The 25948-nt window shown below is 39.1% G+C and overlaps 1 protein-coding gene across 4 annotated transcripts; it reads right to left on the bottom strand.

Annotated features, from left to right (window-relative positions):
• Positions 1-53: 53 nt before the first annotated feature.
• On the bottom strand, positions 54-25948 carry gpsm1b (G protein signaling modulator 1b). 4 transcript variants are annotated; one of them, XM_051412613.1, is made up of 14 exons: positions 25668-25948; positions 16426-16647; positions 15236-15371; positions 14685-14827; positions 13128-13251; positions 11772-11887; positions 11342-11497; positions 11136-11244; positions 10915-11029; positions 9174-9244; positions 8879-9049; positions 2503-2665; positions 2162-2367; positions 54-2018 (listed from the first exon to the last, which is right to left on the bottom strand). In XM_051412613.1, the coding sequence occupies exons 1-14, from the start codon at positions 25727-25729 to the stop codon at positions 1818-1820; spliced, it is 1995 nt and encodes a 664-aa protein (XP_051268573.1). In that variant the 5' UTR covers positions 25730-25948; the 3' UTR covers positions 54-1817. The 4 variants fall into 4 exon arrangements, with proteins under 4 accessions (XP_051268573.1, XP_051268574.1, XP_051268571.1 ...); XM_051412614.1 differs by lacking the exon at positions 25668-25948 and adding an exon at positions 25241-25599; XM_051412611.1 differs by lacking the exon at positions 25668-25948 and adding an exon at positions 18208-18371.

The raw sequence follows: 25948 nt of genomic DNA, 5'->3' as shown, positions 1-25948 counted from the left end.
AAGCTACCCTATTTATTATTTCGCCAAAACTAAATAAAAACAGAGCCCATAGAAACATCTGAAACATTTTATTAAAAGCATGAGGGGACATATTCATGTCCTCAAATGGAACATAAATACAAAATATATTTATATGTACAAATTATGGCAGAGACAAATAGAAGCATACCAGCGTACTTTCTAAAAATGTTAATTCACAAAAAACGGAAGAAAAAAAAATTACCTTTAGCTCCCAATGTGTTGTTTTATCAAAGATAGATGAATCAAAAGTACCAATGAACTTGGTACATGATCCATCCTGGTTTCATAAGCTTTGAGGTACAAAAATGAGGTATGCACTACTTCTGAATAAAAAGCAAGCCCATAGGTAAGGTCAGTTTTTGTTCAGTACCATTATACAGATGTTCTGTACAGCAACATTTTTCAAACTCTGATTTTGGAACCTAGCAACAAATGAAATGACACCAAATAAGATTATTTTCAAAAACCTCCACATTTATGGTATAAGTTGGCTAATCTTTTTAGATGAAACCAGAGGAAAGTTCTCAGAATCATCATACTTGCACTGTAACGCAATATTATTATTACAATGTTCAAGGGTAGGGAATTGACTGCACGCTATATTTCACATATGTAATACATGGTTTTGACCACAGGGAGGCAGCACACCAGCAGCACAGCCTAGAATTAGTGCTTCAATATTGTTCACGGTATTAGATCTTTCAAAATACGACACATCCATCTTATCCATCTGCTTCTATTTCTATGTTAAGAAATAATAATAGCACAAGCAGTAAGCAGTAGTCTGTTATCAGATGTTGAGAACATTATGGGCAGCAGATAGCATTTCTTTAAAAGCTAAGCAGAAACATTAATTGGAGCTTGAATGATCACACACAACTCTAATCTTGAATCTATAAAATAAGCAGCTATTTCATATAATTTGCTCAGTAACCTCAGTTACTGCACACTGTGTAAAGAGGTGTATTTTTGTATAAATGCACATAAATAACATTTATGTGGAAAATTATATTTCACTCATTTCACTGTGATGAATCAGATTATTTTCAGAAAAAAAAAGAAAGAGAAAATGAAGTGTGGTTATCAATCGGTGGGAAGTTTAAACTGACCAAAGCAGTTTCTTTAACACTGGAAGGACATCCCTAATACTGTTACTGCACAAATAACACCAGCTTTCTATGAACGATGGGAACCACAGAAATTCAATGATAAAAGCAGCATTGATCATAAACTGACCTGAACACAGTTGGTGTATGCATTATCTATCATGTCTTTATAAAACTGCTTCAAGTTTCCAGTGCAAATCTGTAATTTCTCTGCTGTTTTCAACTGTGTTTCTATCATTAAATCTTTGTCATTTTAGCGACTCGTGCTTAAGGTCTCCACACTAATTGTCCACATTGCACTGTATGCCCATCATGTGCTTCACACAAAAACACATCTGACACCAGGGGTTACAATCTTGAGTCTGAAAAACTGCTGATTAAGGCATTAGTTTGAGTAAATATTTAATGTTTGTTGTTATCATGTCACCCGAACACCCCCACCCCCCCCGCCACACCACCAAGCCTAAATTCTGCTTGTTTTTCCTGTTACTTTTAAGCACATTTAGAACATAACACATCCAGCAACATTTGACAGGGTACCACCTATTGCACATTGAATTTGTCTTGTTATTAAAAATCTTGTTAGTTCACCCTTTTAATGCTGTCTTTAAATGTTGGCTCATGCTTCTTACACTTTGTCCGCATTTATTTTCTTTGACATGAATTTGTGGAGCATTTCTTCCCCGAGTCCTAGCTGGAAAAACTACCAGGTGGCTCTGGATCAGGGGACTGAGGGCTGTCCTGGTCATCTGTGGGCAGCTGGACGCGCTGCTCATCCATACGCTTGGCCTGCACCCTCTGGATTAGACTGAAGAAGTCTTCGTCAGGCACTGTGGGGGCATGGGGGCCTGCTTCTGGTGGGGAGCACCGCTGATCATCAATCCTAGAGGACTGCCATCAGAAAAAATGAAACATTTAGAGTGTAGAGGAAAATGTGACATAACTCCACTGAATCCATGCTTGGTATTTTGTCTATAATACTAATAATCTAAGAAGATTAAATCCCTGAGTTAATGTCTGAATCCTAGCCTTACCTGGCACTTGATAAGCATGTTGAAGAAGTCATCGCTAGGTTCTTGATGATCTCCCTCACCCACCAGGTGTCCCAGATTGTTATGGGTAATCCTCAGGCCTGGAAGGTTACCAACATTAACCCGCTGGTCATCAAGACGGCGGCTCTGAGAGCTAGCAATCAAATCAAACAGCTCCTCGGTCTGGGGGGAAGTCGTAATCGCAGGATCTAGGAGAAGAGAGTAGCGCCCAGTGAGTGCAAATGTATTTGATACTATTGCTGCCATTTAAAAAAGGAGTTCAGGTGTCCTTAAAATAACCAGTAAAGGAGTAAATAGGCATCTGAATACTGTTGTCAACCAACCTATCATCTCATTCAGGGACGGCACGGAGTTGGCAGCACCTTCTCCGTTGTCTCCGTTCTGTGACTCATCAAGTTGGCAGCGCTGGTCATCCATGCGGCTGCTCTGGAACTTACTAAGGAGGTCAAAGAAGCAGTCTTCATCGGAGGGGTCACGACCCAGCTTCTGAAAGAAAAACGGCAAGTTAGTATAAATGCTCATTACAGGCAAAGACTGAACGGCTTATCTCGCCAGCCAGGACAACTGCACAGCAAAGTGTTGAGAATGAAGTTCACTTTACTGAACTACCAGATTGTGCTGAACTGTTCAAGACACATGATGTGCAGATAAATTAATTAGACACGATGCCAGAATGAGTTGGAGGAGGATTTTCAAGATGGCCAGATTGTGGAAGAGAAAAATAAGCTGATTAACTCACGAGGGATGGTCTTGCTGGTGAGACTACCTTGGCCTAGATACTGAAGGTGGTACAATATCATAAGGTGTCACGTAAAAATAAACAACCCATTTGCTTTTAAGTAAAATGACCCACATAGTGATAATGTAAAGAAAGGAAATAGCCACATTAGACAGCTGTTGAGGTGCTAAGTTTATGGATTGTGACCAGTTATATGGCATGAATATGATAGAATATATATGTAATTGTTGTCAATTTGCGCTTTTTACACTGTTATTGTCATATTTCACAATCAGTTATTTTAAAATGTTTTCATTGGTTTAAACTTTCACACATGAGCAGTGGTAATGTTAAAGCCCAACTGTCCTTGGTTTCAGATGCAGTTGGCCAGAGTGGAAATGAGCATTCAGCTCTAATCAATGAACAGCCAATCAATGATTCAATCACTGACTGACTGAATGCTATTTCTGTGTCACATGCTCACTGCTAGTCAGCCTGTGACGAGGCTTCTTCCATTGTTTGTTTTGGGATGACAGCAAGAGGTGCTCTCTCACATCATACTGAATGATGCTCTCTCACCCAGTGTCACACAGTCCAGCTAATGTGTTTAAGCTTTGCAACTGAAGTGGATAATAAATGCATGAAAAAGACGTTTTAGCTACAAACACACTGAGCCAGCAAAGCAAGTGTGGAATTTATTATGTTTCACCAGTGCTACTGAGATATTCTGGCACTCACACTGCGATGTTATGATACTGAACTCATCTATCAGCCTAAAATAAATTAAGCTGCTGGCACACTGGGAAATTATCTGAGAATTTATAAAACTGCCAACAAAGTAAATCAACTTTCAGATGAAATCAAAAAAATTTTTAAAAAGCTTACAGTACAACAATAAGCTGCGCTTTCTCCAATGTATCCTACAAATTGCAGTAGTTCTACTTTCCTGGGGTCTATTCCAAGAAGGGCTGAGATATATCTGGATAACCCTGCAGAATAAAAAAAAACTGGATTGTTCTGACTTTTACTCAGTAAACCTAATCAGATAAATACTTTTTTAAATAATCCCTTTAAAAATAGTTAACTTTAGCTTTAAAACTGTCCCTAACATCATGGATCCCAAAGTGAAAAGTTGGAGTTCAAAGGCTCTGTCTAATACTTTACTATAACATACTATATAAATTCACACTCATACGCAAGTAAAAATGAATAATCACAACACTCGAAAAACAATTTTTGACTTCTAAACGTCGACAAAATTGCCCAAAGCAGACAGACGACGTAACAGTAAGCATCACAGATCGAAAACAGTCTGATAGTGTCCCCATTGTAAAAGCTTATTGACCTTACTCCTCTCCATTGCCATGACAAACTAAAACCCCCAATAACAACGTGCCAAACAACATTCACAATTGAAAGTCTTCCAATGTATCCCTGAGCCAGAATAAGATACGACACCTTTGACACCAACTAGCGGATGGAGTTAAAATCACTTTGCCTTTCAGCAATATGTGAAGTAGGTCACCGTCAGCAGACACCTGATTTCACTCAGCTCTATGCTAGGAATCTTTTCAGTTGCAACTTTGTACGGGAAAAAGGACAGAAAGTTTCAGACAAAACAGAACTTTTACAATTTATCCTAGAAAGTTCTTCACTTAAATCCCCTCCCTATGAGACAGAGTAAAATATATATTTATATACATACAGTAAAAGCACAGAAACTGCAAATACATACACAATTACATGTGTAAAAGGAAAAGAAAATGTTTAACCTCCGGTGTCCTCTGCACCATGTTGTTCGTCAAGTTGTAAAACATAAATGAAACATCTTACCAGCAGCACTTCTTCTTTGTCCTCTATCCCTCTCTCTCTCTCATGTCTCTCTGAGCTCTCTTTCCCTCTCGCTCTGTCCACACGCCTGGCTCACACCTCCTCTCCCCCCTGCTTTCACCCACCACTTTACATCACTCTCTCTCTGCTCCCCTGCTGTACTCGACTCCCTCCCTCTAATTTCCTCTCCTCTTGAATCCCTCTATTCCAGCCGTTTTTGAATCTCTACCGTCCACTCCCTACCCCTCCTGCTCTCTGCCTCCCTCTCTTTTTCTTTCTGTCTCACTCTCTCTCTCTCTGCAGGCCATTTTTGTCCCGTTCACCCACTGTGGGAAAACAACTCATTATGGGACGCAGGGGGGTTGACCCTGTGGGGAGGGTAGCAGTTCTGTGATCAAGGTCACATTATCAGCAGAGAGGGAGAGCTAGGGGGGGCAGAAAGGGGGAGAGGGGGGACAGGGGGTGGAGTCCTTTAAATGACAAGAACCACCAATGTCAACGCTCATTTCCTAAAACTCAAACCTTACAAAGCGCCATTCAAAATCAAGGACTTATTTTTAATAACATACATAAAAAACGTCCATGTTATTGTTATATACTTGCTCTTTGCACACTAATCAGCTGTGACTTAAAGCAGTTTCTGTCCTCTGTCCTTGGCCTCATGTACTCTGTGTGGATCTCCTCACTTCCCTCTCTGTATTGTCCAATTAATCAAGTAGGCCAAAGGGATGGACGAACAAGAGAGAAAGGAACACGTGATGATGATGAGAGGGAAAGAAAAGAGGCAGAAAGAGAGTGAGAGATAGGGAAATTAAGTTGCAAGAGAGGGGAGAGTGAGTGTGTGAATGGAGGAGCGTAAAAGACAAAAGTAATTCTTGATTGTATCACAGTTGGGCTTTCTAACTTCATATGTTCTACATATTAGGTTTGAATTACAGATGAACAATAAAGGAACATTTTAAGATAGGATATTAAACCTTAAACACAATCAATCATCAATTGAGAGTTAACGCACAGTGATTGTCTAATTGTAGTTTTTTTCCTTATCATGCATAAAATACTGGGGACTAACTAGCTGCACTCTGCAATACAAGAACAATGATGCTTCCTTATTTCCATGCCTGCTATGTAGATAATCAGTTGGTGAGGATGCTGACCTTTTGCCTAGAATATCCACTGCATATTTCAGTAACTTTTACAGGGTCCTTGTTTATTAAAATGAGTCAGGTGGAGGGATTAAAAAGTCATCGGGAGATGGCATTTCCAACCAACATGTTGTCCATTATCATACCCCGTATAGAAGCAAAAATCTGAACCTAAAGCTGAACTACAATTACTGTCTCCACCAACTAGTAGAGTTGCAGTGTTCCAGATGTTTGGATCTGGATCTTCCGCCTCTCGCTCTCCTTTTGTGTATCTTGTCTTTGTCTCTTTCTCCCTCTGTGTGTTTTTTACTACCTGAGTGAATGATGTGCTTGAGCTTTGCTGCTGTGAGTCTTTGTTGTCTCGATGGTGGAGTGAAGGTCGTGTGGCTCAGCTCTGTTTGGGAACACCCGGGGTTGCTCATCATCCTCTCGGATAGAAGAGGTTGTTTGTTGTACAGTGAAGCCCCTTGAGGCAAATTTTTGATTTGTGATACAGGGATGTAAAAATAAAATTGGCCAATAAAGCAGATTCTGGTAGAACTCAGCCATGACTGTAGACAATCTTCAAATATGGATGCTACTGTAAAGAAGCTACAAATTCCAAAACGCGAATGCCACACAAACACACACACACACACACACACACACACACACACACACACACACACACACACACACACACACACACATTCAACCGGGCAGCACAGAAGATTTATACAACAGCACAGTTTCAAGGGGGGCACCCAAGATTAGTGTTACCAATTCAGTATCTGACCAAATGTGAAATATGGTCACAATGTCCCATTCTGTTCCTGAGTTATGGCACTGAATAATGGCCAGAAAAAGTATTTTTGCAGAACATTATGGTTTTTACGGTTAGACATTTATGTGGAATTTCTTTATAACTACTTAAAGAATGTTTGAGTATGTGTCACTGAGGTACAGATATATGTAGGCTACATGTGGACAACCTATAAACACAATGCTTTCGGCCACGGCTGTCACAAATTCATAAAAACAATCACCAACCAATCACAAGTCAATATTTTCGAACACAGGAATTCAATTCTATCACCTCTGTAAAATGCTTATTATCCACAAGCATGACTACAAGTGTGTCAGATAACAGTACACGCATTTATAATAAAATAACTAAAATTGTAAAATGTATGTATTCTCTCTCTCACCCCAACTGGTCGAGACAGACGACCACCCACCTAGAGCCGAAGGATCTGTCCTAGGTTTCTGCCTTTTAACAGGCAGTTTTTCCTTGCCCTTGTCACCAAGTGCTTGCTTGTCACCAAGTGCTTGCTCATGGTGTTGGGTCTCTGTAATTAATGTTTTAAAGAGTTCGGTCTAGACCTGCTCTATTTCAAAAGTGTCCTGAGATAACTTCTGTTATGAATTGACGCTATACAAATAAAATTGAATTGAATTGAATTCAATTTATTCTTCTGATGAAAAACGTATGATATGGTCGAAAGCTCCAGAAAAACCAGGCTGCAAGTGGTTTTATCAAGTGTTGTTTCCAAGATCAAGAATGAACTGTCAAGTTCAACTTTTAAGCCAAGGTAGACGAGAAGTCACTGGAAAGTTTGGAGAGCTACATTTCCATTACAACAAAGCTATCTCCGTCTGTTGATGAAGACCATGTGATGTGGTCAAAAGCTACGAAACAAGTGAGTTAGTGGACCTGGAGTTAAAAACATTTTGTCAAAGATATACAGCCCCAGGATAGTTCAATCAATACTCAATCTATAAATCTATAAAATCAGAACCCACCTAAAATAGAATTACTTTAGATTGTGTTGACTTAGATGTTGACCAATAACATGTTTGTAGGTTGTTTATTTCAACTGTTTCATAAGAAATAACAAACCTAGAATGGAATCTTTATTCTGATAACTAGCCTAAAACTGCCCCTGCTGATATCACATGGTGGCTTTCTCTGTGGTTTCTAGCTTTAGGAAAGAGTGGCAAGTTCAGCCACACAACTGTCTTGGCAGACTTGAGAAAGCGTATGCTTCAATGTCATCAGGATTACCAGCATTTAACTCTGGATGCTATTTCTAGGCCCTTGTGATGAAGTATCATCATGCAGCCCAGTAATTTTCACTTTTTTCGAACATGTCAGCTTGCTGATTACAACAATTAGCATTGTCACAGAAACACAGCATGATTAGCTGCTGTGGGGAGACAGGATTCTAGGGATACAACAGCTGCAAACAGCATATTCATTAAGAATCTAGTTCACGGCAAATGGAGCACTGTTGGTATTTAATGAGAAGACACCTTTACACTGTATCTGACTTTTTACATCACACTGTATAACCTCATGGGAAATTAAGAGAAATGTTCCCAATTTAATCTCTAATTCCTCTCATTTTCTCTTTAAAGCAGAAGCCCTGAAGACATTTTGGACAGGGGGTGAACAGACAAAAATGGAAAAAGTACTTAAGTGAATACAGCAGTCAGCATTTCGGGTCCTCTTGATGCTTTCTATGAGAAAAATTATACCCATCTTTTCTCAGGTGGGCTCTTCGTGATTGAAATAAAAGTTGGGTATATCTTACTTTGCAGGGAATGTGAACTAAGGGCTGATATTATGCATTTTGTTGGGCTGCTTAATACTCTGAGTTTCATCTGTTGTCAGCAAAGAGGATAATACCTAGATTTAATTCTTTATCCTTAGGCTTTTTATCAACTAAAGTTGCAATAACTAAATCTGGAAACTGAGGAAAATTTGAATTAAAGGAATAGTTAACATTTTGGGAAATATGCTTTCCTGTTGTAAGTTAGATGAGAAGATTGATACCACTCTCATATCTGTGTGGTAAATATGAAGGTACCTCCACCAACCAGGTAGCTTAGCTTAGCATAAAGACTGCAAAACAAGGGGAAATAGCTATCCTGGCTATCTCCAGGGGAAAGTTTTTACTGAGCACCACATAAGGAACATGACTGGGTCAGAGGAGCTAACAAGAAAATAAAGCTACAGCTACTCACTGGTACTGGAGGCGGAACTTGCACAGTGATGTCATCGGTGTCTACAGGAGAGTCCAACCATGGCCTTTCATCCGAAGACTGACTGTCAGGATAGCCTTTTCTTTTACCTGGCTGTGACAGCTGACTCTTGGATCTCCTGGGTATACTTTCCAAGTCTTGGTTCTCACCATTCTGCAGTAAAAGAACACACTGTTAGAGTGGGATTGATAACTCTTTGGGGAGAGATGTGTAGCTCACATTTACAGGCACCTTTCTCTCTGGAGCATTGTACTGAAATGCGAGAAGGAGAAATCACCTTATCCGAAGAGTACTTCCACAGTTCTACACTCTCCATGCTGTTTCTTTTAGTGAATTTGGGTCTTGCTCCTACGGAAAAAAAACACATAAGCAAATATATGTTACTTCATAACATTAAATACAACTGTAGAAACTCTCAAGCAGTTTAGTCTAAAATCAAATCAAGCATGCAAGGCGATCTTTGTCTTTTCCCTGCAGCAGCCCGTCTTGATGTTGATGAGGTCCCATGATGTTTGGTGCGGATTTGTGGTTCAGGCAGACAACCGAGCAAACAAACTGAATAAGAGTCTGTTTGCCAGCTCTGCACCAGAGAGGGAAATGTAGGACATGGGTGTGAGTTTCTGCCCAGAGGAGGGTTCATGAACGCAAACATCACACTAACGCTGGACTGACTGTACTGATAGAAATTGTAGTTTCTCCATGGTTAATTTTATATGTGCTAAATGCTCCCAATACTCTATTATAGTAATACATTTAATTATTTGAGGAAAACAGGATGTGCTTTAGAAACAAACTATTTTCCTCAGACTGGGGTTAAAGACAAGAATCCCCATCTTACCCCAAAAATATACACACCCTTTGCTTTCTCTCACATTTAGCCTCAGTTCAGACATAACACAGACACTGTCTGATACGTCTGTCTCATCTTAAGTTAGTTTTACATTTAAATGGCCACCTTGTGTACACATACAGTATTTCAGTTAGCTTGTTCAAGCCCACACACATTATTTTTGTCAAACATTGAAGTTAAAATAGCAGAATCTACAAACGACTAAAAAAATATTTCAAAGTCAGTTATCTGTAGTTTTAAGGCGACTGATAAATGCACATCTTCAAAACCCCTCAGATAGGTTTCTACATTTAAAACCACTGACATACAGTACGCAGTTCCCTAAAGCTCTATGGCCGTTATTTTCTGTTCTCATTTTTGTGAGATGAGAGAACAGCTCCAAGACAGCTTCTCCTAACCACAGCTTGCAGAGCGCAAACAGTCAGGTCTCTGGTTTACATTCACATTCAAAACACACACACAAATGCAAGCACACACACAAGAGCTGGGCTTTTTCATCTGCCGCACCCTTTCCCTTGCCATGACTAAGGAAACGGCGTAACTTGCTTACACAACATTAAAGAAATTAGGTCACATAAGTGGTGGAGAAGACAACAATGGACCAAAGCTAACTAAAGTCTTTAGTTCATTGAGTCACTATTTCATTCCACAGTAAGCGAAGGTGCCATAAGATTCTTCTCTTTGTTTGTTTGTTTGTTTGTAACACCAATGACTGTATATGGCTTAAAACATTCGCTATTATGCAAAATCTACAGCAGAATGAATCATAAGAAGAGATGCAAACATGAATGTCATTACAGAATTCAATTTAAAGTAAAAGCGGACCTTTGACACCAGCTTAAAGTGTTAAGCATACTGCATGTTTCCCAGGTGTAATTCTAAGCTCTTGCTCACATTTCTTTCAAATGATAACAAATATATCTGCGATTTAGTAATAGTAATTGAAAATTACTATTATAAATTTCAAATATGCAGTAAAAGCTTTTATGTATCTTACATTTACACTGACATGTGTAATTGCCTGTCTGCTTGTCACATTATCTGAACTGTAACAAGTTATGACACACATAAAGTAAATTAGAGCTCTAAAGCTCATACACAATTGACATGTTATATCATATTATATAATATTATTATATAAAACATTTAAAATAACTTTTACTCTCACCTTGCATCTCAAACTCTGAACTGGAGGGTGACAGGTCGCTCTCACTGACCCCCAGAGCCTCCATCAGCTGCTCCACATTTATTCTCGCTGTCAGTTCCCCATTTCTGTCTCCAATCTGAGGATGAGAATGAAGCGGCAGGGACAGAGTGGGTCAAGATAGGTCGAATGCAAGAAGCCTCGACTTTACCAAAGGTGCATTTCTTTCAGAATTACTGTCTCACTTCTTTTGAGATGTCCAGGTGCTTTCTAGCATAGTGGAGAGCTTGTTTGTGGTTCCCTAAAGACACGTATGCATTTCCCAGACTCCAGCAGGCACGGCCCTCACCAACTCTAATGAGACATGAACATACAGACAAACATTAAAAACTGTCCCTGTACTCCTGTATGTTTGGCTGTTTGCATTAGATATTGCTCATGCCCATTCTACCTATCAGTGAGCTCCTGGGCTATGTACAGGTGTTTCAGGTGGTAGTCTATGGCCCGCTCATACTGCTGCAAAAGAGTGTAGGTGTTTCCAAGGCTGTAACAGGCCTGAGCCTCCATCACCTGGTCCCTCAGCTGCCTGGATAGTTGCAAAGTTTTCCTGTAGAAAAAGAAACGGGGGATGAAGTGAGTGAAAAAAACATTGTATATGTAGATAACAAAGGAAGAAAGAGAGAGGTGAGTGAGTTTACAGATGAATAAACAGATGAATAAACAAGATGGGAGGTGAAAGAGAAAAGGAAACATAGTCTTGCATCAGATCCTGCATCAATATTTTCATATTCATTTTTTACTTAAGTGACATCTTCACTTTTGCAGAAATTGGTTCACTTCACCTTCTCTCCACTAGATGTCAGACTCCCCTCTTTCCTCACCTGTAGTACTCCGTGGCTGTGTTGAATTGGCCCAGGAATATCAGGGCATTGCCTAGGTTACTGTAGGCTCGCCGTTCTGCCGCTTTGTCTCCAAATTCTTTGGCTATTGATAATCGCTGTGAAAGACAAAGCAGAGAGGTCAAATTAAACCAAATTAACAAAATATTTTCAATCATATTAACTTTTTGTGTCATTTTACCTTACTTTGCCCTACTCTTTGTTTTTATTTTTTTGACTCAGGGACTCGAGCACAGGAAATTACAGCTGGTTCAAGTTGCAAGCTCTGTTGGACACATGACTCCATGAGAAGATGTGCTGCTGCACCAGTGGTGCATCAAATCAGCCCTTCTGATTCCCTTTAAAAGCAGCAGGCTACCCTACATGGGGCACTGATAGATTTGTGATGGAAAAGAGAAGAGACCGGCTTCTCCTATGAGAAAACAAGCAGTTTACAATAGAGAGTGACAGGAAACATGGGGAGAGAGAGCCTGAAGCCATGCTTGCCTGTGATTCACCAAGAAACCAATTTCCTTCATTTTTCGTTCTAAGAGAGGCCATCAATCTCTGCACACTGTGTGCTGGTACAACACCTATCCCTGTCCTTGCATGCAATGCCACGTATGCCATCTCTTGTACTCTGTTGTTGTATTAAATCAGACTGTAATTATATAAAAACGGGCACAATGTAATGACCAAAGTAAAACATTTTTGAATGAGAAGTCAGTCCCCCCTTCACTTTCAAACTGGCTGAGCCTTGGTGAGTCCTGCTATTTTGCATTTTGGTTAGACTGAAGTCTGTGCAAGGCAAACTAGGAAGGATCTTTTTCCGGCAAGAAGCAAATGCATGAATGACGAAAACTTGCAAATTTATGATGTGGCACTGTGGCTTGAGGAAGGACACTCAAAGATTCCTGGCTAGGAAGTCATGGCCATACAGCATGTACACAAGCCACCAAAACAGCCCCAAACCACATTTTAATGTGTATGTTAATGGCTGGATAAGGCAAACCAAACATACTGTACATAAAACAGGAAGATATGTTCAGGTGTATGGTCACAGTATTTGTGAGACCTGATCTAAATAGGGGGAGATGAAAGAATTGGATTTATTTTTTGATAAAGAAACTGCACAATGTCTCTTGATTTGTATTTCCACTCCCATCAACTGCATTCCAGTGCGATATCATGGTGAGCCATAAAGTTAGTGTGAACGACCTTCTGCCAGGAGCAAAGTTTGGCCATTGCTCTGGAGAGGCAAGGTCACTGTTCTGCTCTGGCACAACATCAAGCCTGATAACTCTTATCTATGCACTAGTTGCATTAATAGTATACTGGTAATCATCTTGAATTTCTCACCTGACGGTGGAACTTGATAGCTTCAACAAAGTTTCCCAGCAGATAGTGGGTGTTGCCAAGGTTGCCATAGGCCCTCCCCTGAGCAGCTCGGTCTCCAACTTCTTTGACCAAACACAAGTTCATCCTACAGAGATAAGTACACACCAGTTTAGCAGCAGTTGGTAAGATCCATTCTTAGTATATACCATTTTATTTGTCCATCCAGTAATGGATTAGTAAACAGCTAAACCTTTAGTCTGTCATATATTTCTAAATATTGGTGTGAAAATCCTAATGTTTATTATGGTATGTTATGAAACACAAAAAGTTGTATGTATTTTGGTGGTCATCCACCTCATTAAAAATGCCTTTTTAGGGTTTTTAATGTTGAAATTATTTTTTGTGGAAAAAAAACACATCATAAACACATTACTGTGTCTGAAAGCAGACTACCGGTATCTACTGTAGGTCTTAATACATGTCTGGAGTGTTGTTGTTGATTCATCTCAGACACAAGGTGTACACACAACATCTTTGCATATCTGTCTGTCCTGGGAAAGGGTTTTTTAGAGTTTTCCCTTATCTTAATCAATGATCTAAGGACATTATATGCTGTACATATTGTAAAGCCCCTTGAGGCTAATTGTAATTTGTGATTTTGGGTTATATAAATAAAATTTGACTTGACTGAACATATCTATTTCAAAAAGCTGTTGTCCAGTCAAAATAAGCAACCCAAGGACAAATCTGACAAAACTGCAGAGCTTTTAAGTTAAGACAAGATATTGTCAAATGAACAGCAGTCAGTGTGGCATTTCACAAAGCTGGGTATATTAAACACTGAGAGCCGCGAGTAAATTAAATCCACATTTTTTGGTCTGGTGAAAATAAATAGAAATCATCAGCAGCAGTGCAAAGTAAGATTCTGCTGAAAACTGACACCACTTATGAGCAATTCTCACAGCATCCCAGTTGTAAAGTAAGAGAGTGGCAGGATTCTTTGGGGGTGTTTTTAAGAATTAAGCAATAAGGGGGGTTGTGAGAATTAATGAATAGTGGCAAATTTGAGTAAATGGTCTTCTGTATATGTGTAGGAAAGATCTTAGGGCAGTTAGTTTTGATCAAATACACAGCCAAATCAAGTCTGGACTGCATTTTGACAAGAATGGTGAAATAATGAACAAACAATGCAGCCAAAGCCAAGATTGAAATATCAGTGGAAAATATGTGTACTGTTTTAAAGTTAGCTTTTTCTCTGTCCACAGATGCTCTCCAAATCTGCAGGTAAAAATAACAGCAATCCAGATGTGCCACGAAGACACAGACGTATTCATGAATAGCCAAAGGGGTAATAACTGCCAGAGTTGTGTCAAACTGCCAATTTAAATGAAATTTCTGTATGCAATTTTGGAAAAGCAAAATATTTTAACTGTATCAATATTGTGGAGTTTGTGGAGCATTAAATCCATTGTGACACCGCAAAATGTTGTTTTTTCTCTTGACTTTTCTTAACTGTGATTTTGGTTTTCTGTTGTAAACATCCATCTGTTGTGTTTGTTCATGTTCAAGAATACATACTCATAAAAGCCAGTGGCCCTTTGCAGTGTGTCTCTAACATCAGGGGGCAGGTCCCCTGGTTCCTGGGTGCAGCCCCATAACTGCTGTTTGCCCTTCGCATGAAACACATTTCCTACGTTATACAGTGCTCTGGCCTCTCCAACCTACAACAATACAATAAAGAGACACAGAAAAGAGAGGTTAAGAAAAGAGTGAAAAATTATGCAAAAAGATCTCCCTGGAGATATCAAGATATCGGTGTATTTTTATTCGGTTGATTTCTTTTTTTTTCCTCGCCAGAAGATTGTGTGCATGTGTGCATCCGGACATTCACATACGCCTTCAGTAATGTGCTCAAGCATTTAATTTGTATAACATCTTTCATGATGCTCAGAAAAAAACTGGGAGGTATAAAAATACAATGTATACATGTAAGATGTTTCAAATTTTACATTTAAAAAGATTCTGTAGGAAAGGTTTCATGTGGTCAAAGGAGAAAATAAACAATACAATATATTATAGTTTTTGAGGTCTTTTAGGGAGATGCTATAAATAAAAAGCATGCTTGTTACCTTGTCACCCTGCTCTTGAGAAATATCCAGATGTCTTTGACAGCACACAACAGCTTCATCAAAGCGTCCCAACACTTTTAATGTGTTACCAAGGTTGCCACTGGCTTTTCCTTCTCCAATTCTGTCACCTATTGTTCTGAGAAAGCAAAGAAACACATTTCTGATGTTCAGTGGTGGGAGCAAAGACTAGTTTTCTATGTCAATGTTAGTTGAGCAATCACTTTTTTAGTACTGTAACAAGATTTAATTGGGAGATGCTGTATAGTACATTTTTAATTGGATGCTTACTTCCTGGGACCAGGTCCCAGTGGCCCTGGTAAGACTGTAATGTAACAAGGTAAATCTCCCTGGGGTCTTTGATCACTTCCCTGCTGAAGCACCAGCTGCACTCACTGCAGGGGACCGGATTACTCATATAAGCTAAATATCCTGCTGGCGGTAGTCGACTGCTACTGTATGAAAGTCCCCTCACTTTTTCTTGGAATTTTCATTGTTTGACGCATTGTTAATATAATGAAATCCCTGGTGGTCTTTAAGCATCTGATAAAGTAAATAAAATTTGCCATGGATGGTAACCCGAACCATTCATCTGTACACCAAATAGCAGAATCATTAGCATATAATTCTCCCTGTATATATATATATATATATATATATATATATATATATATATATATATATGTATATACATATGTACTCAGGTGGTCATAATGTTATGGCTGATTGGTGTATAGGTATGACTGTAGTAACAAGAATAACTATTACCCAGCTCCAAAGCTTTCTTTATTAACTGAAATTATTAAACCATTATCAGAACCAAACTAAGAAGATTCCTCTTTAACTGAACTGCAATCAGGCTTCAGAGATGGCCACAGCAAAATATCTGTTTTCAAATAGTTATAAATTGCATTGTTTCATCTCCTGCAGTCACTGATGTATAAACTCACGTAACTGGTAACAAGAAGTACCTCTCACACAGTTCATATAATTTGTTTTTTAAACTAAACAAAAAAGAACCTTTAGACGAAGTGTTAGAATCCTTACAGTTTATATTAAATCCATTTTCCTATCTATAAGTTACCTTACTATGAAGATGATACTGTACTCTATTTTAGTGTGCATTCAGTGGTCCATAAACCAACTTTTACTATGCGGTTGGTTGCAGCTATTAAAAAAGGTACAATGCTTACCTGGCCAAAGTAAGATCATGTTTGTGGTATTCCAGGGCTTTGCCATACTCCTTGAGGTAAAAGTAGGCATTTCCCAGCTGGCTGTAGATGGCACTGAGGGTCTTCAGGTCTTCTGTGCCGACTTGCACAGCCGCCTCAAAAAATGCTGTTCCCCCTTTAAAGTCCCCAGCCTTGCACAGCCGCTCTCCTTCCAAGGCTAACTCCAAGCAAGAGGCCTCCATCCTAAGTGGTGCACACACAGGTTTACACATACACAAAGGGAAAGACAGAAAACAGTATTAAAATATGAGCACTACATAGCAACAATCTATAGTAACATAGATAATTATTAGAGTGGCAGTGCAACATCTTCTCATGGTGGGGAATGAATTGCCAGTATCCCCATGACAACAAGATCTGTAGCCATATCTGTGGACTGTTGCCTTAGCAACTGAGTCTAAGCCTCAAAGATGAGCACCTTGAAAAGGTGTTGCACTTTTGCTTATTACTGCACATATCAGCCTGTTTTGTCTGATTTATAAAGTCATATAGTTCTCTTGCATTACTGGTTGCTATAATCAAGCGGATAAAGCTGCTTGCCTTTCAACTTTATATTTTGCGTATAGTCATGATTTATATGAAAAAACAAGTATGAGTAATTCAGTAACTGATATTTTTCATAGTCCATGGGAACATGGGGAAATCTGCAAATCAATAATGCTGGTCATTCCTGTGTCAGCAAAAGATGAGCCAAGTGTTTTTCTGTTGCCCTGCATTGCTAAACTGAAATATTATAGAAGCAACATGTTCCATAAATAACAAAAGCTAAGTCAAGAGGAGTCTTCCTACCACTTCTACAATGCAATGGTTACCATGGCAACTACTCTATCAATGATGCCGACTCAGGAATTGTAGAAGAAATATTATCTTTGTGCCTACTGACGTCTTCTTTGTCTTTAAGGGGACATTTTAATCCTATCCCCATTTCAATTCGAAGGTACTTGGCAGAAGCCATTTTAATAATTTGAAAAGAATTTTACTGTTATAAGATGCTGTGTACAAAACTCTTACATGTACTTTTTCTGAGATGTTTATTCAAAATAAATCAGAAACCATGTGATATGTCTGGAGGACAATCAAGAGACAAAATAATGATGTATCAAAATATTGATGTATCAAGCCAAAAGCGTGTGTCTTATGACCGGCCATAAGAGGCACAAAAAGGCCTCATCCGTGAGGTCTTTCCAGAAAGTACTGAATACATCCCAGATTCATTGTATAATCCAGGATAAACTAAAGACCAGCCGATTTGGTTGCAGCTCTAAATTCCAGATAAGGTACTAGAATGTAGAGTTAAGCAAGGATTATCCTTGAATTTAATCTGTTTTACAAATGGCAATATTCAAATGTATAGCAAAGAGTATGTAGTTTCACCTAAAGGTTTAGGAGAGTGTTTCAGGAGTGCATTGAAGAAAGACTTAACATCCTCCACGTCTTCACATTCTTCCTCTCCCTTAAGTATATCTTTATTCTCTGGTCAGAGCCCCAGCTTATTCATTTATTTATTTAATTTACCTGTTCCCCTTTTCTTCATATTGCCATGTTAGTCACCAACGTTTCCATCATTTAATTTGTGCTACAACCACTATTTTAATTCCTTGTAATGTTGGTCATCTCAAATTTAATTAAACACTTTACGAGGTTAATTGATAGCCCTTTTGTAGTCATGGTGAATGTAAAGCCTTGCTTGCCAAGCAACAAAATGACCACAAAATCAACCCTTTTCAGTGATTCTAGCAGTACCTGTGTTTTTGCTTGGTTCGTGTTTTGTCCACATACACCTGTAGCTCCAAGTGTAAAGGCCTTAGCATAGCTTGAGGTCGGGGTCCATGGTGGACCAGTCTACACATCGCTCTCTCAGCTCCAGTCAAAGGGCAAGGCTCAGATGCCATGAGGTCAAAGGTTAACAAGACTGGCTGTGTTGAAAAATTTGAGGAATAAGCAACTGTTTACATATATATTGCAGTTCATTCAAGCACTACTCTATCACTGATAACGCAATGGTGAGACCTTTAGTGATTTCAGCTAGCTGATATGAAACTTCCAGTTTCCAAGTCCATACTGTCCATTGAATTACTCCATAAGAATGCAGCAAACCTGGACACAATCCAGCTGGAATATCTACAAAGAGTCGCAGACCTGCCAAGAATCACATCTGCTTTTCAAGTCCTCAAGAACGTTCCAAAAACTGAATGGTGAACTCTCCCATAGCAAAGCCAATCCGGAGGGAATTGTAGAAAATTCCAAGAAAAAGCTATTCCAGTTAAAATTGTATTTCTCAACAAAAAAAAAAAAGATTTAAAAGTCTACAGAGGGAATGTTTCACTGATCCAACTGAATTTAACCAAGAAGTTGAGATGTCTGTTGCTGTTCATTTCCTACTATCCCCAACAGAAATGTGTCCTCTTTTGATCCTCTTCAATCTGTCCTCAGCTGTGACAGTGAGATCCACTGTTCTGCCTTGCCATTACAAGTCACGTTTTAAAAGAGAGAGGATGTAATGTAGGGAACATTCTGGGTGAGAGCAGGGGGACAGTGACGAGAAAGCGAACGCAGTTCTTCTAAGAGTGACCACTGCCCCAATGAGAAACATAAAGAAAGGATGAGAGAGGGATACAACTGCTAATCCAGGGACCTGCATCTCCTTGGTAGAGACCACACAGTGCACTGATTGGCCCAGACTAATCCAACTATCTGCTGACACTGGCAGAAATATTATTAGGTCACCAGCCAAGACAAATAAGACTGAGTAAAGTGGAGGTAAGGGACCTACAAATGTCATGTGAGTGCATACACATTCAATTATTTTACAAAAAATAAATAAATGTATGGATGAACTCTATTTATGTTCATTTATATTGTCAGTTTTTCTGGGTAACAATTTTTAAATGCATTTTTAGTACCAAATCATAACAGAGGTTATCTCAGGACACTTTTCAAATAGAGGAGGTCTAGACCGCGCTGCATAAAATCATTTACAGAGACCCAACAATTCCCACCATCAGCAAGCACTGTGGCAAGAAAAGACTAACTTTTACTTTTAGACACGAGCAGACCAATGATGGCTCTGGACATGATCAATCCAATACCCAGGTCCTTCCACTGAAATAACTAAATGAAATGCAGCTACTAATAATGTTATGGATTACACCTGCTATGATGTATTAATGCATACTGGGGAAAAGGTCTATTGAAGTAAAGTGGTATACCATTATCAAATGTCAAAATCTAGACAATCTCTACTGACAACCTGAACAGGTCAGCCTTAACATTATGACCACCTGGGAACCCTGACTGATCTGTGGACAGGCAGCCCCATACGCAAAATAAAGCGATGCACTGTGTGTTCTGACACTTTATATCAGAACCAGCATTAACTTTTTTAGTAGTTTGAGCTACAGTAGCTCGTCTGTTGGATCAGACCACATGGGGCAGCCTTTGTGCTCCATGTGAATCAGTGAGCCTTGGCTGCCCATGACCCTGTCTCCGGTTAACCACTTTTCCTTCCTTGGATCACTTTTGATAGGTACTGACCACTGCAGACAAAAAACACCCCACAAGAGCAGCAGTTTTGGAGATGCTCTGAACCAGTCATCTAGCCATCAAAATTTAGCCCTTGTCAAAGTCGCACAAATCCTCACGCTGCCCATTTTTCCAGCTTCTAACCTAATATATACCACCGGCTGACAGGTACCATGATAACCAGATAATCAGTGTTATTCACTTCACCTGTCAGTGGTTATATTGTTATGGCTGATCGATGTATATATGAAAAAATAACCTCTTGATTACAAAGTTACAAATTCAGTGGGATTACCATAATGTTGGAATAAAGTGTCTTTTATTCTTCTTTTGTAGGAAAAGCCATTATTATTTTGCTTTCAGACTTATCCTTGTGTCACTCGGCTTTGTCGATTTTCTTAGGTGAAAAAGGTTTATGTGCTGACCTCTCCAAAACCCCAAGCTGAGAAACTAGCGGACCAGAGAGAAGCATATGCTGTCTGACAAAATCACTTGACCTTGGGAGGGACACACCACAGCAATATCGACCAGACGGTCTCTGTATTTTTTTTCCTTGATGCATATATCACTCTAGCAGTTGGCTATATGGTAAATAATCTTCTATGTTTGTGTATGTCATTTTGTATTCTGATACTATCAATATATATTATCGAAGTAGAATTTTCTTTCTGAAAAAATTAGTTGAGAAACTGTTGATGAATGACATAACCAAATAGAAAAGTGTATATGAAGTCACAAATCTACTACTAGAGCAACTAACTTTTGTGGCCATAGAGCAAAACAAAAAGGTAATCTGAGCATTCATTCAAAGGGTGTCCTGAAGTGGCCAAACTGTCTTAATCTTGCTGTTGTTGGAGCAACATATCCAAGGTACCCCAAACATGTTTTAGGTAAACTCACCACTGGAAAGATGATGGAACTGGTTACCATTCGAGAGAACAATCTGTTAAACAGTGCAAGGTCATCTCCTTGGCATTTAATAAGATGGAGATAAAATAGAACTACTGGGGGGCATTGGGCGAAACCCTCCAGCTCTGAAATTCTTCCGTGGGAAAACCCACCAAAAGCCAGAAGATCTGAACAAGTCATTATAGGAAGGCCCACAAAGTTGTAGATTGCGCCAAGGCTACTCTTTGGGCACTAATAGCAGTAACCACAGGGATGAAAGGTACAGTGATAAGAAGTAAAGTTGAAGCAGGTAGCTACAGAAGTGCTGGTGATGAGGAGGAAGACATAAGGAGTCCAGCTGCAGATGGTCCAGCGGCCCTCTGGAAACCAAGACTGTAAAACCCTGAGTTGTAAAACAGTATATGGAAAGAGGGTGTAGACTTAAGAACGCATGGCGACATGGTTGAATAAGTTGGGCTGTGCAGTTGTAAAGTTAGAGGCCACAATGTATCATCACTCATCTTGATCAAAGTCAGTAAACTTTAAGTACGGCATGAGAACTAGCTTGAGGGCTAACTGACAGACACAAACAAGGATAAAAGAAAAAAAGAGACAGAGTGAGAAAGAAATTTTTGGACAAATAGACAACAAGGCAAAGACAAAAGGATTATTCTCCATGAGAGTTTTTTCATTATTGCCATCTTTGTGGTTGGCGTAAGAATGAATCTGTGCAGTACAGTCTGCCATTCTCTCCTCTGATTACCACTCTAATTGGTCTTTTTGGGAGACACTCATCCCATAATAGCCTGCCTGTGGTCTAAGAGAGACAGTCTCCCAGTGCTGTTACCATGGCAGCACGGAGCACATGTAAGATATTGGACAGGTTTCAGGGAGTAAGTTAAGCTGTTGTGTGTAAGCTGAACTATGCCATGTTTGTTCTTTCATTCAAAAACCACATCATTTGAACAACGAACCTTTGTCGAATCATGAATCACAATTTATTCATTGTTGATATGCATAAGATCATGTTCTTCTGCCACAGAAAGGTTATACTGCAAAATATATCTGCAATAAAAAAAAAACTTAAGGCTAGGGTTGGGTTTGAGCATCTAAAAGTTTAGTTATTAAGTTTCTGATATAGCATAATAGCAGATACCCATTTAGCTGAGGATATGAACTGAAAACCCCCATAACAAAATAAATAAAACCTCTGTGAAAAATGAATCATTTCAACTTAAGTCTAGTGGAATATAAGCTTTCTCAGGTGTATTATTAGAGCTGCTTGATCCAAGCAAACCACAGTAACTAGGCTAGATTAGTGGGCCTGGCAGGAACATTGCCAAAAACCACAATTCATGATATTCTGTCCATAAATGGGAGTGTATGTTAAGGACAATTATTGTATTTCTTTTTTGATATATAAAATGAGATTTGGGGCAATGCCGTGAGCACTAGCTTGGAATATTTATGGGAAAGCTCTTAATACAATAAAATAGACCCTAATCAGCCTATTCCATATGATACAACTAGAGCTGAAACAATCCAATCACCAAAACAAAAGATTACTGAAGTAATAACTATTTTGTAACTATTTTGATAATCGATTTATTGTTTTAGTCGTGTTCCAAGCAAAAATGCCAAACATTTGGTGGCTCTACCTTCTCAAAAGTCAGATTTTATGTTTTTATTTGTCATAAAATAAGCTATCAAAATAAACCACCTTGGGCTGTGGTGAATTTTAACAGGCATTTTCCACTTTTTCTGGCATTTTATAGATAAAATCATAAATCGAGAACACAATCTGCAAATTAACTTAAGTCACAGCCCTACATCTGTTTTAGTAAACTTAATATCTTGGGTTTTGTACTCTTACTCGGACAAAACAAACCATTTACAAAGGTTGGAAAGGCACAATATCTCAACATGGCTATGTAGGCCTTTTACTAATATTTGATCAAATGTATTCACATCACAAAGTACACACTATACTGTATACAAAAACAAAATACCCAAGACTATTGTCAGCTATATTCAGGGCAGGTATATCAATCATAATGAATAGTACATTTTTGAATAGTAATAAGTAATAGTAGTAATTCAACAACCTGAATAGAAAATTTAACCCAATTAAATACTAATGATCAAAGTTCATCTCTTCATAAAACTAAGGAAAAAATTATTTAACTTGTTTTTTTTTTGGAGCCCTTCCTTTATTCATGGATCCTTATTCCATATTCGGGGTTCTACACTACTGCACCCATTATTCTTGGCCTAGCTAAGAAACTCTGTGCTCAGAGTAGTAATCCAGCCATAATTACAGAGTGCCACGGCTAGTTGTCAGGGAAACCAAAGAGAAACTCTCTAGGAATGTTTTTTCCTCTTGCAGTGCATGTCTCTTTCCGTTATAGCAGAGCTGTCTCCTTCGTCCTTCTTTTGTCTGATTCTCTTAAAACGTTTTTATCATCCTCTATCACCCTAGGAAACATTGAGAGAAAATAGCATAGCCTAGGGATGAATAATCGCAATATTCCTGGAGTTTTGTGATTTCCAAAGTTGACCAAGTGGAGGTTTGCTGCAGCATTTCTCCTAATGTGTGCATGTGTCAGTACTGAAAAAATAGGTAAGCAGTAAATCCCAATATCCTTCTTTGATATTTATTCCACCACACAATGAGGTTATGTTTAAGGACAAATTATGTTCTGTAGCCAATTCTGTAGTTGACTGATTATTCTTAATGTGTCAATAAAGAGCAGAATAAATATCTGATGCAATGTAGAAGCAGTAGAAGTTTAAGCTCCGAAATACTTATTTCAGAGTTCTTTAGATCCATTGTTTACATTTTGGCAACATCCAATTAATACAAATAATGCCCAAAAGCATTTTACACAAACTGTTTGTTGACACAGCCCTACAGATAATATCCGTTTGTAGCTCATGTGTTTCCTTACGAGCTACAAAAGCATACAAACCCACACACACACCACCCACACACACACACACACACACACACACACACACACACACACACACATGCACAGACACATCTACAACCCTCATTGTAGAAAGGTTATGTATTGACTTTATCTGTTTGTAAAATAGAGGGAAAGCAATCAGAGTGTAGATCAGCCAAGCATATGATCATAACCAACACTGAGTCACTGTATGTATTTATCTCTGTGTGACTGTGTGTGTGTGTGTGTGTGTGTGGGTGTCAGGGACATGATAACCTTGCAGGGCTTATGAATGTCACTTCACAACTCAACAGTTATTAACATTTCCAGCAGTCTGTTCTGTGTCACCGACACTGGGCTTCAAATATTACACAATTATAACTTCTATGTCCCCCATAAACAAAACAGCAAGCTAAGCATTTACTTGTATTATATCACCTTGATTTGACTTCCAGCACTGCTCTCAAACCATTTCTTTGGAAAATGTTATCATGCAGTTACTAGATAGTGTTTGCATAATCCGTGGGTGGTATATCTGATTAATTCTACTTGACTGATTACCAAAGATGTGGAGGCATCCTAGTATACTCAGTTATAATAATTCAAAATTTAAAAATGTCAAAATATAAAACAGAGATGTGTCAGTTTAACCAAAATATGAGCCAGAGAGGTCTAAGATATGACATGAGAAAAGGGCAAACTACAGATAAAACCAGACAAATCAGTCTTTGTTTACTTAATAAGTAAAGCTGAAAATATTAGTCAATTAATCAATAAGTTGATTGAGAGAAAATTAATTGGCAACATTTTTAATAGTTGATTAATAATGTCATTTTTTTATGTAAAACTGAAACATTTCAACTTCTTAGAAGTGAAGATATAATGCTTTTATCTGTTAAATATGATCTGGACTCTTGATAAGTTATTTTGAATACGTCTTAATGGGCATTTTTCAATATTTTCTTCAACTTTTATAGGTGAACAAGTAATCGATCCATTGAGAAAATAACTGATAAAGAAAATAATAACAATACCTAGAGCTCTAGTAATAAGTAGTATAAAAATACAGTGCCAATGTTCATCATGTTGGTTATGTTTTTATTCATTGCCTCTATAAGTTCTCAATTGGGACTGGCACAGAAAGACAGTTAAAAGTTAAATCTGTTGTGTTGAGATGCAAATAACCCAATAATTCAGACAGTAGCCAGGCAAGAAAAGACAGAAAACTTGCAAATGAGTGGAAACATGGTTGTCAGATATACACCAAGTATGCAAATAAGGAGGTGAAACTGGTAAAAAAAATTTAAACAGACACTGCTACACAAATCTATCCTAACACAATACGTCTGTGTGCATGTTTCATCCATGTGATCCCCTGTCCCTGTACCCTACATACAGTGTGATTCTGCACCCACCTGGCACCTTTAAACCCCAAAGCTATGTGTGCTGTAAAGTGTCCAACCTGGACACAAAGACACTCCTTGCTCACAGTATAGTCCGTTCACATCTTATGAGGCTCCTCTCAGTCTGTACATTCCAGCCACAGCAGCTCAATGACCCGAGCCAGGAATGAGGCTTGGAACCGGGCTCTGGCTGCAACTGTGGCTGGGTCTTGAGCTTTTAAATCAGTGAAAACTGGCTTTTCAAGTTCCGCCTACCTGGCTCCTCCTCAGTAAGCGAAAGCCCTGAGCTGGCAGCCCCTATTTATTATTCTCTACTATTATTCTCACTCCTTTCTGCCTGTGAAGCCGCTCCCTCCTGTGTCTCTTTTTTTCCTGACAGTCATTCAAGGACAGGCTAACACCCCCCCTCCAGCCCCCCAGTTAGCCCCTAAGGCCCTACCTTGAGTGCAGCCTCTTGCTAGCCAGATCCTGGTCCACACCGTTAGCAGCCGACTGAGCCATAGAACCGCTACTAATCTGCCTGCCTCCTAGCTAGCTTCCTCCCCGCTATGAGGCCCCTTCACAATAATTTCCACCAGGGGCAGCTAACCCTCTCTTCTTTTCTTGAGCCGTTCCGCTTCTCTGTCACTCCCTCCCCCTTATTCTCTCGTTCTTTGCCACTGTCTCTTTCTCTCTCCCTCCCCTCTTTCCTCAGACAGCACAGCAATGGAAGCAGCTGCT

This window comes from Dicentrarchus labrax, unplaced genomic scaffold (genome assembly GCF_905237075.1).
Source record: "Dicentrarchus labrax unplaced genomic scaffold, dlabrax2021, whole genome shotgun sequence".
NCBI classification, from domain to species: Eukaryota; Metazoa; Chordata; class Actinopteri; family Moronidae; genus Dicentrarchus; species Dicentrarchus labrax.
This window is presented reverse-complemented; position numbering and strand designations above follow the sequence as displayed.

Coding starts and splice junctions, on each gene's coding strand:
- gpsm1b (XM_051412611.1), bottom strand. CDS start 18,356: ATGGCATCTGAGCCTTGCCCTTTGACTGGAGCTGAGAGAGCGATGTGT. Junction 13,252..14,684: donor AGGGCCACTGGCTTTTATGA/GTATGTATTCTT, acceptor TTATCTCTGTAG/GATGAACTTGTGTTTGGTCA. Junction 2,019..2,161: donor ACATGCTTATCAAGTGCCAG/GTAAGGCTAGGA, acceptor TTCTGATGGCAG/TCCTCTAGGATTGATGATCA.